The following is a 16,669-nucleotide window of genomic DNA, read 5'->3' as shown; positions in this document are numbered from 1 at the left end:
TCTCTCTCTCTCTGTGTATTCTGTTATGCTAAAGAACCGTGTGGTGGTTTGAATTGCTTGGCTAGGCCCAGGGAGTGGCACTTTTAAGACATGTGGCCTTGTTAGAGGAAGTATGTCATTGTTGCAGTGGACTTTGAGGCTCCTAGTGTTCAAGCTCTGCCCTGTGCAGAAGAGAGTCCCTTCCTGGCTGCCTGGAGAAGAAGTCTCCTCCTAGATGCCTTCTGATCAAGATGTAGGGCTCTCAACTCTTACAGTACCATATCTGCCTGGAGGCTGCCATGCTTTCCACCATGATGATAATGGACCGAACCTCTGAAACTGTAAGCCAGCCCCAATTAAATGTTTGCCTTTATAAGAGTCGCCTTGGACATGGTGTCTCTTCACAGCAATAAGACCCTAATTAATACAAACCCTAACACACAGCAAGAGCAGATGTTTATTGGTCTGAGAAAATAAGGCCTCCAAACCTGAACACATCACAAAGGCTCTGGAAATCCGTTTTTGCAGTAGAGAACAGGGCAGGAGGCGCTGATTTCAACAGGCCCAGAAACTGGTTTTCTGGGTAAACGGTTTTTGTTTTGTTTGTTTGTTTTTTGCTTTTTGTTTTTTGTTTTTTTTTTTTGTTGTTGTTGTTTTTTAAACTGCAGGGTGAGAGACAAGTCAGGTTGCCTATTTTTGTCAATTTGTTTGTTTGTTTGTTTGTTTGTTTGTTTTTTCGAGACAGGGTTTCTCTGTATAGTCCTGACTGTCCTGGAACTCACTCTGTAGACCAGGCTGGCCTCGAACTCAAAAATCTGTCTGCCTCTGCCTCCCAAGTGCTGGGATTAAAGGCGTGTGCCACCACCACCTGGTTATTTTTTGTGAATTTTATTGGTGGAATATTTCGCAAAGTCTTGTACAGACTGGCGGTATAGTGGTGGGTTGTGGGAAGATGAGAGCGGGCAGAGAGGTTTCCTTTAATCAGGCCCTTCCTCCTAATCCTACTCAAAGCAGCTCTTAAAGAGTTGTCTCCATGACCAGAGTCTGGAATTCTCTTGCTCTGACCCCATTCTTAGGAGGAAGAATTAGGAACTGCTGACTGTGAATTATTACAAGCAAGAGAACAAACTTCGCTTACATGCACACTGTCACCCAGACAGGGCTAGAACGCAAGGGTCTAGAGTGTAATCTGCTTGCTAATTTACCTAATAAAACTTGCATGTCCTGTCACTAGCGCTCCAGGACCTGAGCCAAGGGCTCGCTGGCCTATCGTGATAAAGGTTAGGCTCGCTGGCCTATCAGGGTAAAGGTTATTACTTTAGTGCCTGAAGTGTCCAATGAGAAGTACGCTTCTTGCATGAGGGGCTTTGTCTGACCGAGGTCTGTTTCCTTAACACCCCCCCCCCCATGCCCCCCAAATTAGGCATGTTTGTGTTATTTGGAAGTATGTCCTAGATGCCAGGCCTAGATATCAGAGTCGCCTTCACCTACAGCAGGAGCCGCAGGAGCACACCAGGACACTCCGGGGCTGGAAATGGTACGTTCGGCCTGTGACTTAGATGTGGGCAGGATGCTGCGGCAGCAGACGGAGACCGCAATGGGAGCAGGTCTTGCAAGACAGCTGAGTCTGCAGCGGAGTCTCATCTGGCTCCGCTGGGTCTTGCCGCTCCGATTCCGCTGGGTGGAGCTGGTCCATCAGACAGAGCGGTGGTCTCTCCCTCTCTGAGCGCTCGGCGCTGCAGCGTCTGGGGTCAGCTGGGCTTCTCAACCAAGGTCTCTGGAGGGTCCTGAGGAGCCAACCCTGGGAGTTGGATTGGGACTCTTCTACGGGGGATGAAGGTGGAGCTGCGTGGATGGTGAAGTTAGGACACGAGTCCTATAACTGTTTCGTCCTCCCCTGAAAATCTCGACACACCCTATGCAGTGTCTCAGGGCGCAGCTACCCAGAGGACTTTGTGATTCTCAGTGTTGAGAGAGAGATGTGGGGCGGGCGGGGGTGGGTGGGTTAGACATATTGGAGCAGCGAGTGGCCCCATCCTTTCTGGAACAAACGCCCATAGTGCAGTGGCTCTCACCCTTCCTAATGTTCATGTTGTGATCCCATCCATAAAATTACGTTCGTTGCTCCTTTATAACTGTAATTCCGCTACGGTTATGAACCGCAATGTAAACATCTGACATGCAAGGTATCTAACATACAACCCTTGTGTGGGCAGAGCAGGCTGGTACTGGTACTGGACTCACAGATCTGCCTAGTTCTGCCTCTCCAGTGCTGGGATGAAAGATGTGCACTTCCACACCTAGTGATTCCAGTTTGAATCACTAACATCAACCAGCAGATCACACGGGGGCATTTCACACAACCAGAGACAACACGGGTTACAGATGGCTAGGAAATAGTTAAAGAGCCTGCAGAATCAGTCTGTCCGGAAGACACAGGGAGAGAGCTGAGGTAGGTGAGTGGGGAGTCTCCAGGGGACCAGCTAAGGCTTGGCAGTGCAGGTACGTGGATGCCAAATGCCTCTTGGGAGGACAGGCTATTGGATGGTGACTTTCAAGTGGGCTGAATATTTTGCCATGAAGAAACTGCTGTGGTGAGGGACATGGTGATCCAGGAGTTGACAAGTGTGCTGGCTTTTGACAGCTGACCCTGCCACTCTCTGGAAAGAGGGTTCCATCTGTTGTGGACCAAAAGCCTCTGTATCTGGCATTTCTGGTATGATCTGGTATGTGTTCAGGTGTTGCTACTTATTGACACAGTTAATGGTGTGCTGGCAGATGGTGGTTGTGTTTGTGTGTGTGTGTGTGTAACAAGCTGCACTTGTGTAAACAGTCCCCCTTTCCTGGTACTGAGACTCTGTAGCAAATCAGGTCAGTATGGTTGTTGTCCAAGGTGACACTCTTCTAGGGTAGCTCTGACACAGAGGTTATGATACTCTGCACAGCAGAGTGACCTAGAGCAGTCCCTGCCCACCCTCGACCTTGTCTCTGTGTCACCCAGAGATGCTTGCTTTTCATAGGAGTGCCACAGAGTTAAAGGATGTTTCCTCTGAACTCATTTGTGTCCTTGGGCACAGAGTGCCTAGGACTAGGAGTAAATCTGTGGTTTTGCAAGTCTTCCTGACATTGCCAAACTCACTGACCTCTCCTCCCATTGACTGGGGACCCTGCACTCAGTGCAATGGTTGGTTGTGAGCATCTGGCTTTGTCTTTGGAAGGCTCTGGCAGGGCCTCTCGGGAGACAGCCATATTAGCTTTCTTTCAGCAAGCATTTCTTAGCATCCACAGTAGTGTCTGGGTTTGGTGACTGTATCTGGGATGAATCCCCAGGTAGAACAGTTTCTAGATGGCCTTGCCTTCAGTCTCTGCTCTACACTTTGTCTCCATATTTGCTCCTGTGTGTATTTTGTTTCCCTTTCTAAGAAGGACCAAAGCACCCACATGTTGCTCTTCCTTCTTCTTGAGCTTCATATTACTTTTTTTGTTAAAGATTTTATTTCATGTATGTGAGTACACTGTTGCTATCTACAGACACACCAGAAGAGGGCATTGGATCCCATTACAGATGGCTGTGAGCTACCATGTGGTTGCTGGGAATTGAACTCAGGACCTCTAGAAAAGCAGTCAGTGCTCTTAACCACTGAGCCATCTCTCCAGCCTGAATATATAACTTTTAACATGTCTTTTCTTTTTCCTTTCTTTCTTTCTTTCTTTCTTTCTTTCTTTCTTTCTTTCTTTCTTTCTCTCTTCCTTTTTTTTACTTGATGGTTCATTTTTATATGTTTGGTATTTAAAGAATTTAGGATCTTTTTCCTCCAAGATTTATTTGTGTGTGTGTGTTGACATCATGTGTGTGTAGTGTGCATGTCTGATACCTGTGGAGTCCAGAAGAAATTACTGGATCCTCTGGAAGTAGAGTCACGGACAGTTGTAACAACCATGATTGGAGCCAAACCCAGATCCTCTACAAAGCCAGTGAGTGCTATGAACTTCTGAGCCTTCACTGCGGCTGCTGGGTCTCTTTATTATTTTTATTTTTCCTCTCAATAAAAGAAGTTTATGTTTTAATGAAAACATTATGGTTGCATCTGAAATATACCTGAGACACACAGACTTGCCAGGAGTCCTACACACCTGTTCTTAAGTAACTTGAAACATGCATTATAGATTTGTCTTTTGTTGAACAAAGAACTCTACTGACTCTGGGGTGCAGAGTCATGACCTGCATGAGCTATGGTCATGCACCCCAGACCTGGAGAATTTAAGACTCCCCATTTTTCAAAATGGCTCAAAGGACTGTAACATTCCCTTTCTTCTTTCTGACTCTGTGGAGCAAGCTTTCTTTCCCACTTTGGGCTTGCCCTCCCGTATTTCGGCTTCCTTCTATTTTCTCTAAAGCGTTCCTCTCCTCTGTGCAGCTGACTGCACTGTGGGGTGGACCTCCCTGCCAGTTTATATGCCCTGGCTGTTCTCCCCTCCCTCCTGTTCTCCTGTCCATGTACCTGCTCACATCTTACAAGTGACTTGCACTGAAGTTTTCATTTAAACTCTGAAAAGATGTCCTTGAGCTTTAACCAACCAACCAAACAAACAAAGCCCCGTCTTCTTTGGGCCTGTAAGGCAACAGAAACCACACATTTAATGTCTCCCCCAGCAGTGACATAGTGGGCATTCAAGGGCAATGCTGAGAGCAGTGCCAAGGTTTTAGGGGGTGGGGGTACCTCTGGGACACTCCTGACCAACAGCTTCTGGCATGGGCTTTTTATTTGACAACCTGTGGCTTCTATCAGGGAGCACAGTCCCTGGGTAGGGGACTGGTTGTAGACATTTATTATAGACATTCATTTGCAGGTAATAAATTTGGTCAAGTTTTTTTTTTTCCTAAGACAGGGTTTCTCTGGGTGGCCTTGGCTGTCCTGAAACTTGCACTGTAGGCCAGATTGGCCTCAAACTCACAGACTACTCTGCCTCTGCCTCCGAGGGTTGGGATTCAATGTGTGTACAACCACTGCCCTTCCAAGAATTTTACTTTAATGTGTGCTTTAGAAATTATAGAGGTGACATGTTGGTGAATTAGAGCTCTGTCTAAAGACATATGTCATCTGTCCCTTTGTTTAATGATTTAGTAGAATTCTCACATAAAAGTGGTGTGATGGCTCCATTGTTTATCAACCTGGCATACCTGGGAAGTGGGGATCTCAACTGAGGAACTGGCTCCACCAATTTGACCTTGCCTTCAGGGCCTTTTCTTTTTTCTCTCTCTCTCTCTCTCTCTCTCTCTCTCTCTCTCTCTCTCTCTCTCTCTCTCTCTCTCTTCCCATAATTTGGAAGCCTGGGTCTTAAAGAATTTTTTTTCTATTTATTTATTTTATATGTATGAGTGCACTGCAGCTGTCTTCAGACACACCAGAAGAGGGCATCAGATCCCAGTACAGATGGTTGTGAGCCACATGTGGGTGCTAGGAATTGAACTCAGGACCCCTGGAAGAGCAGTTAGTGCTCTTAATCGCTGAGCCATCTCTCCAGTCCCCAGAGCATTTTCTTAAATGCTAATTGATGAAGGCCTAGTCCAGTGTGGGTGTTGACATCCCAGGAAATAGGGGCTCAAGCGTGGAGGAGAAGAATAACCCAACAAGCCAGTGAGCCCTGTTCATGCGTGCTCTCTGCTTCAGTTCTTGCCTGCACACTCCTTCCTTTAGTCTGCTCCCTTAGTTTCCATCACTGATAGACTGACCTGTAATCCATATAAACATATTCCTGCCCAAGTTGCATTTGGTAATGATATGTCATAGCAACAGAAGGAAAAATAGGACACTACTGAGAAGAACTGCTTGTCACGAGTCCTGTTTGCTGTTTGATTAAGGAACCCAGTTAAACACTTTCATTTTTTAAAGATTTATTTATTTATATGTATATGAATACACTGTTGCTGTCCTCAGACACACTGGAAGAGGGCATCAGATCCTATTACAGATGGTTGTGAGCCACCATGTAGTTGCTGGGAATTGAACTCAGGACCTCTAGAAGAACAATCAGTGCTCTTAACTTCGGAGCCATGTCTCCAGCCCGAGCTGTACACTTTATAATATCTGCCTTTTATGCAATCGCTGAACATGTATTCAGGTTCATGGCAAGTTGTAAAAAGAAGTATTAACCAGAGGTCCAGTGAGTTGGCTCAATGGATAAAGGCATAAGCTAAATACGGTCTAAGTTCAACCTCTAGAACCAACTTCCACAGGATGCTTCTAACTTCCACTAGTGTTCTGTGGCATGCTCACACTTCCCACCCACATTACACACTAAACCAAGGTTTTAAAACCACATACGAGTAGTGTCTACCAACCCAGGTAATGTAGACAGACAATATGTTGGATTTTAAGCAGCTAGCATCCTTCTGATGAGTATGAATTCATTGTTAGGATTATTAGGGAGAAGAGGATGTTGTTGTTTTAAACGTGGGGTAGAATTGTTATCAACTGAGAAATCTACCTCACTCTTTATAGCTCGGGTGGGAAGGGACCTCTCCAGATCTCAGTTCTCAGGTACCAGGATGACTGTTGTGTCCAGCATTTCTAAGCACACATGTTCTAAGGACAGCTGATGCTGATCCATGGTGGGTAGTAGACAATAGAACTTGGGATGACAGTTGTTAGAAAGATGCAGTGCAGGAAGAGGAACTGCACAGTCATCTGCACGAGAGCTCATCCTACTTTGATGTTTCTTTCCCAGAAAGCTCCAAGTTACTTTTAGCATTTGTGTTTGAGGAATCTTGGTCTGTATGAGCAGTAGATTGTGATGACCACGACAACTTGAACCCTTGTGGAACATAGTTTCATGTCACCTTATGTCACCTTCTTATTAATTCTGTATGTGTCTGTGGTACCAAGAGGCTTACTTTCCTGGAAATGTATGTGTGTGCTTTTAGGAGTCAGTAAGCTTTGAGGATGTGGCTGTGAAGTTCACACAGGAGGAGTGGATTGTGCTGGATCCATCCCAGAAGAAGCTGTACAAAGATGTGATGCAGGAAACCCTGAAGAACCTGGCTTCCATAGGTAAACATGGGCATTGGCTTTTGTAGTCCATCAAGGACAAGTGTTTCTAGATAGTGTGGATGTATGAATTGGGACAGGGAGAAGGGAATTGGGGTGAATATGTCAGGTGGGATACACAAATGAATTTAGCTGGAATTCAGAACTTTTTCTCTAATTAATAATTAGTAATTGGTTTTCTGTGTCTGCATTTTAGGAAACAAGTCGGGCAAACAGAAGGTTATAAATGAGTATGGAAAACTATGGAGAAAACTAAGGTAATTTCTTTGCCACGAGATAGCCATAGTCTTGAGAGCTGTTATGTTGGGACATCTCACAAAGAAGCAAAAGATGTACGTGATGTCAAGCATCAAACCAATTACTACCAAACTAGAATACAAACCAACATACAAACCAAACTAGAATGTGTTGATGTCATATGTGATCTAGTACCATAGCTTATATCTTAGCTTGGTTTTGTATTGCTGTACTCGAAGACCAGGAGCCAAGGCCGCTTGGGGTGGAAAGGTTTGGTTTTTCTTTTGTTTTTTGTTTTTGTTTTTGTTTTTTTTTTTTTGGCTTTTCGCGACAGGGTTTCTCCATATAGCCCTGGCTGTCCTGAAACTCACTCTGTAGACCAGGCTGGCCTTGAACTCAGAAATCCACCTGCCTCTGCCTCCCAAGTGCTGGGATTAAAGGCGTGTGCCACCACTGCCTGGCAGGGTGAAAAGGGTTAATTTCACCTTTTAGTTAGCAGTCCATGATCCAGGGAAGTCCGGGCATGAACTGAAGCAGAGGTCATGGAGGTGTGCTGTTTACTGTCCTGCCCTGTGTCCTGCTTCAGTTTTCTTATGCACCTCATGACCCCTTCCCCAGGAGTTATACTGGTCGAGTGGGCTGGATTATCAATAAAGAATATTCTCCACAGGCTTCCTTACTGGTCAGTTCAATGAGGACATTTTTTTTTCAACTAAAGTCCTCTAGGTTTTGTCCAGCTGACAAAATACTAACTAGCAAAATCGATTCTCTATCATTATGACTCATAAACACCTCAGTATTTAGCCAGGGTCCGTCCTGTCCTTTTGGTTTGTCCACAAGATGTCATGTTAATATTAATATCACAATTTAGCACATTGGAAACAGTTTTAAGAAATTTCAACAGTTTTAAAAGTCCACGGGCTCCTAAACACCGAGCGTCTCTTTCAAAAGCGTCTGAACTGTGGACTTGCAATATTGAAAAAACAAAGAATGTTCCATGCTTTCTTACTCCACTAGGGAAGAACCAGGACATAATCACAATCAAAGCAAACGGAAACGAGCTTTGAGCAGTATAAATATTGGAAATATTAGGCTTCCACTCATGAAAGTGAAACATAATCTCCTGGACTCCCAAGGTCTTGGACAGCTCCACTTTCTCAGAGATGCTACCAGCGGCACACAGATTGTGACCACAGGGTCAGGCCAGGCCAGTGCCGCATCATGTGTCGTTCTGGGATGTCATCCTACCCTGTTAGTAGCTCCTTTATGTTTTCCACTGTAACGGAGGCTCAGCCTTCTCCTATGTAGACAGAGGGGAGGGCTTATTTGTCTTACATGTCCTGGTCACAGTCCATCATTAAGAGAAAGTCAAGCTGTCAGGGACTCTAGGCTGTCAGGGGCCAGAGAACTGGGACTGAGACCCATGGAGGAAACGGCTTACTGACTTGCTCTTCAGGGCTTGCTCAGCCTGCTTTCTTATATATTCAGAATCATCAGGGTGACACTACCCACAGTTGGCTGGTCCCTCCTACACTGATGATTGACCATGAAAATGCCCCCACAGTTTGCCTAAAGATGATCTAATAGAAATATTTTCTTAGCTTGAGATTCCATTTTCAGATGATTCTACATTGTATCAAGTTGGACAAACAAAACTAGCCAGGACACACTTCATAATTTCAAAATGATATTAAAAAAATTGCCTTAGCCAGTAACAGTGCTGTCAAGGAAATCATAATGGTCAGAGTTCAGTTCCCAGAACCCACATAAAACAGCACGTATCTGTAGACCTAGCACTTCTCAGAGAGAACAACGTAGAATTCTAGAATACTCCTGAAACTTGCCCTGCGCATCTCCCATGTACCCTAGCACACACCTACAAACATTGTTGATGATCACATTTTTTTAGATCTTTTTTTTTAAAGATTTATTTATTTATTTTATGCATATGAGTACACTGTCACTGTCTTCAGACACACCAGAAGAGGGCATCAGAGCCCATTACAGATGGCTGTGAGCCACCACCGTGTGGTTGCTGGGAATTGAACTCAGGACCTCTGGAAGAGCAGTCAGTGCTCTTAACCACTGAGCCATCTCTCCATCCCCAGATGAACACATTTTTAAAACTTAATGTTGTATTGATTTATTCACCAGCCATGGGGACAAGTTGGGAATGACTTATTGTCAAAAAACAGAAGGTGATTTGACGGACACCATTGCACATCCAAAATGTTCCAAAGATTGTGACTTGAGATAGATGTTGAAATGCTATGTGAATGTTTAGCGTTCTCAAGGAGAACCATACATGAATCGCACTGTTTCTAGTCTCGCTGTCCTCGGGAGACTTGGAAAGCATGCAGTCTGAACACGTTACAAACTGTTTCCCAGCATGAGACCAGCATTCATTCCTGTGTTCAGTCGTTCGTAACCACTGTCTCAGGCATGCTCTTTTCTTTTGTTTTGCAGCAGCCACCTGGCAGAGAAATTCAGCGACTATAATGAAAATCATCAGTGTGCAGAAATCTTCAGCTGCAGTCCAGGGCACTCTGTGAGCCTGCAATCTTGTCCAGGACTTGCTACATTTGAAAAGAATCTCTGTGAAGAAGGTAGAATTGGTCATTCGTCTCTGGGTGTGCCATTGAACCATCTGGTAGGACCTTATGAAGACCAGGAACACGGACAGCCATTGTATAAACATAAGGAGCTTGGGAGCAGCTCCAATTCTCTGTCCCTTCAGATGCATACAAACACTCACACTGGAGAGAAACCTTCCAAAAATAAGGGCTTTGAAGAAGACCTTCCTTGTGTCAGATCTGGCCAAATGTATGAACAAAATGACTATTCAAAGAAGTCTTATGTGCACAGGCCACGTGGGAAAGGCTTCACGCATCCCAGTCCTTTACAAAGACCTGAGAAGAGTCACAGCGTTAAGAAGCCCTATGTATGTGAACTGTGTGGGAAAGGCTTTGCCCGGTTTGGTAACCTTTTAAGGCATCAGAGAACTGACACAGGTGAGAAACTTTTTCTGCCTGGTCATTATGCAAGAACTCTTCCTCGGTCTGCTTGCCTTAGAAGAAGAATGAGTGTCCGCAATGGCGAGAAACCCTATGTATGTGAACACTGTGGGAAGACGTTTCTTGATTCTACCTACTTTAGAATACACAGGAGGATTCACACTGGTGTGAAACCCTATGTCTGTAAGCAGTGTGGGAAGGCCTTCACTGCTTCTCGGTACCTCAAATCGCACGAACTAACGCACACTCGGGAAAAGTCTTATGTGTGTGAGCTCTGTGGGAGCGCCTTCACATTTTGGTATCAGTTTCAAAAGCACAAGGTAACTCACAGTGGTGTGAATCCTTACGTTTGTAAGCAGTGTGGAAAAGGCTTTCCTTATTCCAGTTCCCTAAAAACACACGAGAGGATTCACACTGGTCAGAAGCCCTATGTGTGTAAGCACTGTGGGAAAACCTTTGGTAGTTCCGGGAACCTTAAAAGACATGGAAGTACTCACACTGGTGAGAGACTCTACATCTGCAAGCAGTGTGGGAAGTCATTCAATAATCACAGTTCCTTTCAGTTCCACAATCGAATGCATACTGGAGAGAATCCCTACAAGTGTAAGCAGTGTGGGAAGGATTTAGCTTCCTCTTCCTCCCTTCAGAGCCACGAAAGGAATCACTCTGGAGAGAAGCCCTATGCGTGTTTGCAATGCGGGAAAGCTTTCAGTTCTGACAGCTCTCTTCGGAAACATAAAATAATGCATAGTGAAGAAAAACCCTATGTATGTAAGCACTGCGGGAAATCTTTCCGTCGCTTTTTTGAGGTTCGGGTACATGAGCGAATTCACAGTTCTGAGAGACCCTATGAGTGTGAGACCTGTGGGAGAGGCTTTTTGAGTTCAACTCACTTACGAAGGCATGTACCAGTTCATAGTAGGACAGAAAAGGATGTTAGTAAATAACATGAGAAACTCGGTGGTAGTTCTCACGAAGTCAGACTGCATGAAGTAGGTTATTGCTAGCAACGTGGGGAAGTATCAGACAAATTTGAGAAGATGGTATACTTTTGAATCGATGTAGGTATTACTACCAGAAATTCTCTTCTAATATATGGGAGCAGACCCTGGAGAAATGCTGCAAGCCACGTGATAAAATCCTCAGCGTTCTTTTCATTGTAGAGAAGATGTGAAATAGCTCACACTGGAGAAAAACCTTAGGCAGGCCATGTGGAAAGCCCTTAGTTCTCAGGGGGCCCTCGAGACATGGTAGTTGTCATTTAGAGAGAAATCCTTCATATATAATGTGGTGATTTGAATAAGGATGCTCCAAATATGCTTATATATTTGAATATTTAGTAACCAGGGAGTGGAATTGTTTTGAAAGGCTCACAAGAATTGGAAGGTGTGGCCTTTTTTAGAGTAGATGTGAACTTTTCGGAGGTGTGAGGTGTAAGACTGGGGGGTGGGCTTGGAGGTTTCAAAAGCCTGTGCAAGATCCAGTTACTCGTTCTTTGTGACTGTTTTTGTGGATCAGGATGTAGCTCTCAGCGACTGCGTAAGTTCCCAGACATGATGCTAATGGTCTGCATCTCTGAAACTGTAAGCAAGCCCCCAATTAAATGCCTTCTCTTATAAGTGTTCCTTTGTCATGGTGTCTCTTCACAGCAATAGAACAGTGTCTAAGACATAGAATCTTACAAAACTGTCAGTCATCTTAAATAGACATGAAATAACTCACTGTGGAGTAGCCTAACATACAGGATTTGTAACGTCTCCATTATTACTTTGTTAGTACTTCAGAAGAATGCACCGAGAAAACCCCTAGCATTGGAAAGCATGTGGGGAGATTTCTGGATTCAACCCAAAAATTAAGAAATACCAAAGTTTGAGAAACAAGTTTGATTAAAAGAGATCCTTGAATTTGGTCAGACAATCTCATCCACCAAGTCTGTGTGCCCCCTCTGGTGATCAGTCGTTCCCAGGGCTGAGATGGCTATGAATATCACTTATTGCCAGGTGTGGTGGCTCTGGCATGTGTCCTACTTGGGAAGCTTGTGAGAAGGATTCCAAGTTTCAGAGCTGTCTGGGCGTATTGAGTTCCTGGTATTCCCAGGGAAACTGGGCTCCCCTTTCGAGGATTGTATCCTGATAATAATAAGTGAGCCCAGAAGAAATCTCAAGGACTGTTTTAGAAAGTTTGAGTCAAAAACCACATACCAGGGCTGGTGAGATGGCTCAGTGGGTAAGAGCACCCGACTGCTCTTCTGAAGGTCCAGAGTTCAAATCCCAGCAACCACATGGTGGCTCACAACCATCCGTAACAAGATCTGGCGCCCTCTTCTGGAGTGTCTGAAGACAGCTACCGTGTACTTACATATAATAAAAACCACATACCAGGCAAGCTATAGGTCTTGGAGGAAGTGTCTCCTCCTACTCTTTTCCCTCCCTCCTAACCCCGTCTCCCTTTTTAACTTCGTAATTTCACAAATGTGAGTGTTTTGCCTGCATCTGTATCTGTTTGGTGTATGTGTACCTGGTGCCCAATGAGGCCAGAAGACAGCATTGAGCCCCCAGGAATTGGAGTTACAGATGGTTTGAACCTCCATGGTGGGATGTTGGGAGTTAATGCCAGGGACTCTGAAGTGCTGCCAGTGCTCCTGACCACTAAGCCATGTCTCCAGGCAAACAACTAGGTAACAACTGCCAGATAACTTGGTTTGTACTATGTAGCCCAGGCAGGATGTTCTCACACTCACTGCGATGCTCATGCCTTATTCTGTCATCACAGTTTGAAGTGGTATTTTGACAGGAAGTATATCTGTTTTCATTTCCAAAAATTACACAGCTAAAAATACTCAATTGCCCATTTACTGCATGTTAAGCAAGCACTTTCCCTTATATACGTGTCTAGTCTTCGTGGTTAGATAGGTGAATATAGACACCGTTTGCTCCATCTTATTACATATTATTAGTTTCTGACAGTGCCCCTTCCTAAGAGCAGCTTCAGTATATTTGACCACAAATAGGCGTTCTAACCATAAAGAGACAAGATACCAAGATGCTGCTGCAGGTTGACTTGGTGAGCTCTTTGACTATTGAGTAGTCTGGGGTGACCTCCTTCCTGGAAAGGTGGAAGCTTTTTGAAGCCATCCACGCCTACAATTTAGTCTGTTGCAGTTACATTAGGTGCATGATTTAGTGGGTGAGTATGGCTGTGATAAACACCACAAGCCAAATGACTGGGGAGTCAGGGTTTATCTGGCTTTTTACTTCCAAATCACAGTTCATCATCAAAGGAAGTCAGGACAGGAACTCAGACAGGGCAGGAAGCTGGAGGCTGATGCAGAGGCTCCAGAGGGGTGCTGCTTACTACTGCTTGCTCACACTGGCTCGTTCAACCTGCTTTCTTACAGAATCCAGGACCATCAGCCCCGGGATAGCACTATCTATAATGGACTGGGCCCTCCCCCATCAATCATAAATGGAGAAAATGCTCTACAGCCTTGCGTTCAGCCTAGTTTTGAAGCATTTTCTCAATGTTGGTTCCCTCTTCTCAAATGACTCTAGCCTGTGTCAAGTTGTCATAACTAACCAGTACAGTGCAGGAGCCCATGAAAGGAAAAGACAGCAGGGCCTGTGTATGACTCGCCAACCTGTCAAGACCAGCTTTGTTTTCCTAATGTGCTCAGGTTGGCAATCTCATACCCAGAATCAAGCCTTCCTGTTTATTTTTTCAGTGTCCTTCACCTCACCATAGTCAACTTAACATTTAAAAACATTTTTATTTTTATATATTTATGTATAGGTATGACACATTTTCATTTTTTTAATATTTATTTGTGTGAGTATAGACATGTGTGACGGTAACCCGAGTCCAGAAAGCCACTAGTATTGCTTCTCAACTTGTGGGTTGGTGGCCTTTTAACAACCCTCCCTCTCCAAAAAAAAAAAAAAATGTACATTACGATTCATAACAGCAGCATCACAGTTATGAAATAGCAACAAAAGCAATGTAATGGTTTGAGTTGCCAAATGAACTATATTAAAGGGTCACAGCATTGGGAAGGTTGAAAACCACTCACTACCTTAGAGCAAGCTGGAATTGTGAGCTTACAGGGGTGGGTGCTGGAAACTGAAGTCTGGTTCTGCCCAAGAGCAGAAGGTGCTCTTAATCACCAAGCTATGTTCCCAGCTCCTCAACCCAATATCTTAACATTCGCATTAACCCCAGCACTTGTTTTCACCACAACAAAGAGAAACATCTGTACAACAGCATGGATGACAAACGCGGTTCTATCTGAAGCCTCTGGGAGCACTGCTCTCACATCTCAGACCCACACACAGTCGTGCATACGTAAACGCAATTAAAAAGAAATGCTTCAGAAAGGCATTCTGTTTCCAGTTTTGTTTCTGATGCAGGTGTGGGGGTGGTGAGGGCCGGGCCCCGGACTTCACAGAAGCTCAGCAAAGCGCTACCACTGAGAAGGCTATGCTGACTCCAGACAAGCTTCAGGAGACAGGCCTAAATATGTTTCCATGAACTGGACAAGTCCAGGCAAGCTCAGGCAAGTCAGTTACTAGAAAAACCCCAGGCTTCAGGCAGCTAGTCAGAAGCTGTCCAGCCACCCAACCTGAGGCAAGGACAATGGGCCAGCAGCACTTTCCAGCTGCCATGCCCCATAATGGCTCTGGGATGTCCCTAGATATGAACTCAACAGATTAAGATAGAGGTCACCTACCCGGAGTTCCCCTAGTGTGCTTTAAATCAGGCCTGCGAGCTCACTTCGGGGGGTCTCTCTGTCTTTATCTTGGTAGTGGGAGACCCCAGCATGATGGACTTCTGCAGAATAAAACACTCTGTGTTTACATACTGCTCGAGTCCCCTGTATCATTCTTCCAACAATCATGAACCCTTACACCATTAAGATGCCTATCTAGCCCTGCAGTCTTTTTGGAAAATACTTGGCTTTTGGAATTGGCTTTGAGGAAGACCACAACAGCCAAAGAGTAGGAAGCCAGATATAGCCGCTGATTATGGTTCTGAAAGTGCAAGACCCGAAAAGCCTTACGTCCGGGATGTCCCACTCACAGAGACGCAGAGACGGCGATCGATGCAAAAAGCAAGAGGTTTATTAATCCAGCATGCTGGGGTCGTTCTGAAATCAGGATAGAAGCAACCCTGAGTAGCTAAAGCACACACCTTTTATACATTTGGGGAGGAGGCAGTTTATTATTGGTTAACCTTTAGCGACATTAAGGGGCAGACTTAAGGACCGGAGACATTGTGTGGGCTTTTCTATACAATCAGAAGACTTGGCACACCTTGCAGTGAGGCAAATTCTGGGAAAAGAACACATTTACTTAACTTTTTACAACCGTGGTCATTTTGAGCTACCACAAATCTTACAAAAGGAGTTTCCCACCGAGCCCCAAGGTCTGTAATTGCCTTCATGGCCAGTGTGATTCCTTCATTAACTCCTGCTGGTGCTCAATGAGGCTCCTGCATGGATGACAGCGGGATTCTGGGATTGGGAGCCCGACCAAGAGTCTGTAATTTGAGCTCTACCTTGTCTGGTTAAAGTTGCTTCCTCTGTTCCTCGGTCTTGAGGAGGTGGGTCCAAGGTCTCTTATTTGAGCGCTTGTATTGGCCAACGAGGAGTTTGCTCCATGAGTGAGGCATTCTGCCTCTATCAGATCTGTTTCTTTTCCTGTACATTGGGTACCTGTGTGTTCTTTGAAAGCAGATCCTAGAGCACAGTCCTTGGCCTCCAGGTCGCCTTCATTGACTGCAGGAGTGGCAGGAGGACACCAGGACACGCAAAGACAGGAAATGGTGAGTGCTGTTGGGCGTCCCAGGTGTGGGAGGAGGCAGCTGCAATCTGGAGGTGGTAAGGGATACCGCTGATACTGCTTGCCACTGAGTCTGGTCTGTCCCCGCTGGCTCCAGCTGCTTCTGGCATCATGCTAGATGGAGCTGGGCCAGCAGGCAGAGCTTCGGTCCTCTCCTTATCTGAGCTTTTGGTGTTGTAACATCTCTTAGCTTAGCGCCCGTTGCCCGGGTCCCTACAGTCTGGGTCGTGCGTGGGCCGCCTTAAGAGTGGAACTGGGGCTTTTTTGCAGAGATAAGGGAGGGGAATCTACGTGGATGGTAGCTGTTAATTCACTGCCCTGCTCTTTACCTAAAACCTCGCCACACCCCCATGTAATGTCTCAGGATGCAGCTACTAAGAGTATCTGTGACTCTCAATATTATAAACAAACAAAACGGGGCAGAGAAGCATCCGGACACAATGACAGCCAACGGAGACCACATTTTTTTGGAATAGCACCGCTTTATTCCCTGAATGAGTTGAGTGCAAATAACAGGGCTCAGGGACTTGAACAGATAGCCACCAGGAAGTTCAAG

General features: G+C 45.2%; 1 protein-coding gene across 1 annotated transcript; it reads left to right on the top strand.

Annotated features, from left to right (window-relative positions):
- The first annotated feature begins 1,367 nt into the window (after positions 1 to 1,367).
- On the top strand, positions 1,368 to 11,895 carry LOC110312364 (zinc finger protein 709-like). The gene is made up of 4 exons (XM_021185903.2): positions 1,368 to 1,516; positions 6,905 to 7,031; positions 7,225 to 7,285; positions 9,732 to 11,895. The coding sequence occupies exons 1-4, from the start codon at positions 1,514 to 1,516 to the stop codon at positions 11,224 to 11,226; spliced, it is 1,686 nt and encodes a 561-aa protein (XP_021041562.1). The 5' UTR covers positions 1,368 to 1,513; the 3' UTR covers positions 11,227 to 11,895.
- The last annotated feature ends 4,774 nt before the right edge of the window (positions 11,896 to 16,669 follow it).

The sequence above is a fragment of the Mus caroli genome, chromosome 17 (genome assembly GCF_900094665.2).
Source record: "Mus caroli chromosome 17, CAROLI_EIJ_v1.1, whole genome shotgun sequence".
Taxonomy (NCBI): domain Eukaryota; kingdom Metazoa; phylum Chordata; class Mammalia; order Rodentia; family Muridae; genus Mus; species Mus caroli.
This window is presented reverse-complemented; position numbering and strand designations above follow the sequence as displayed.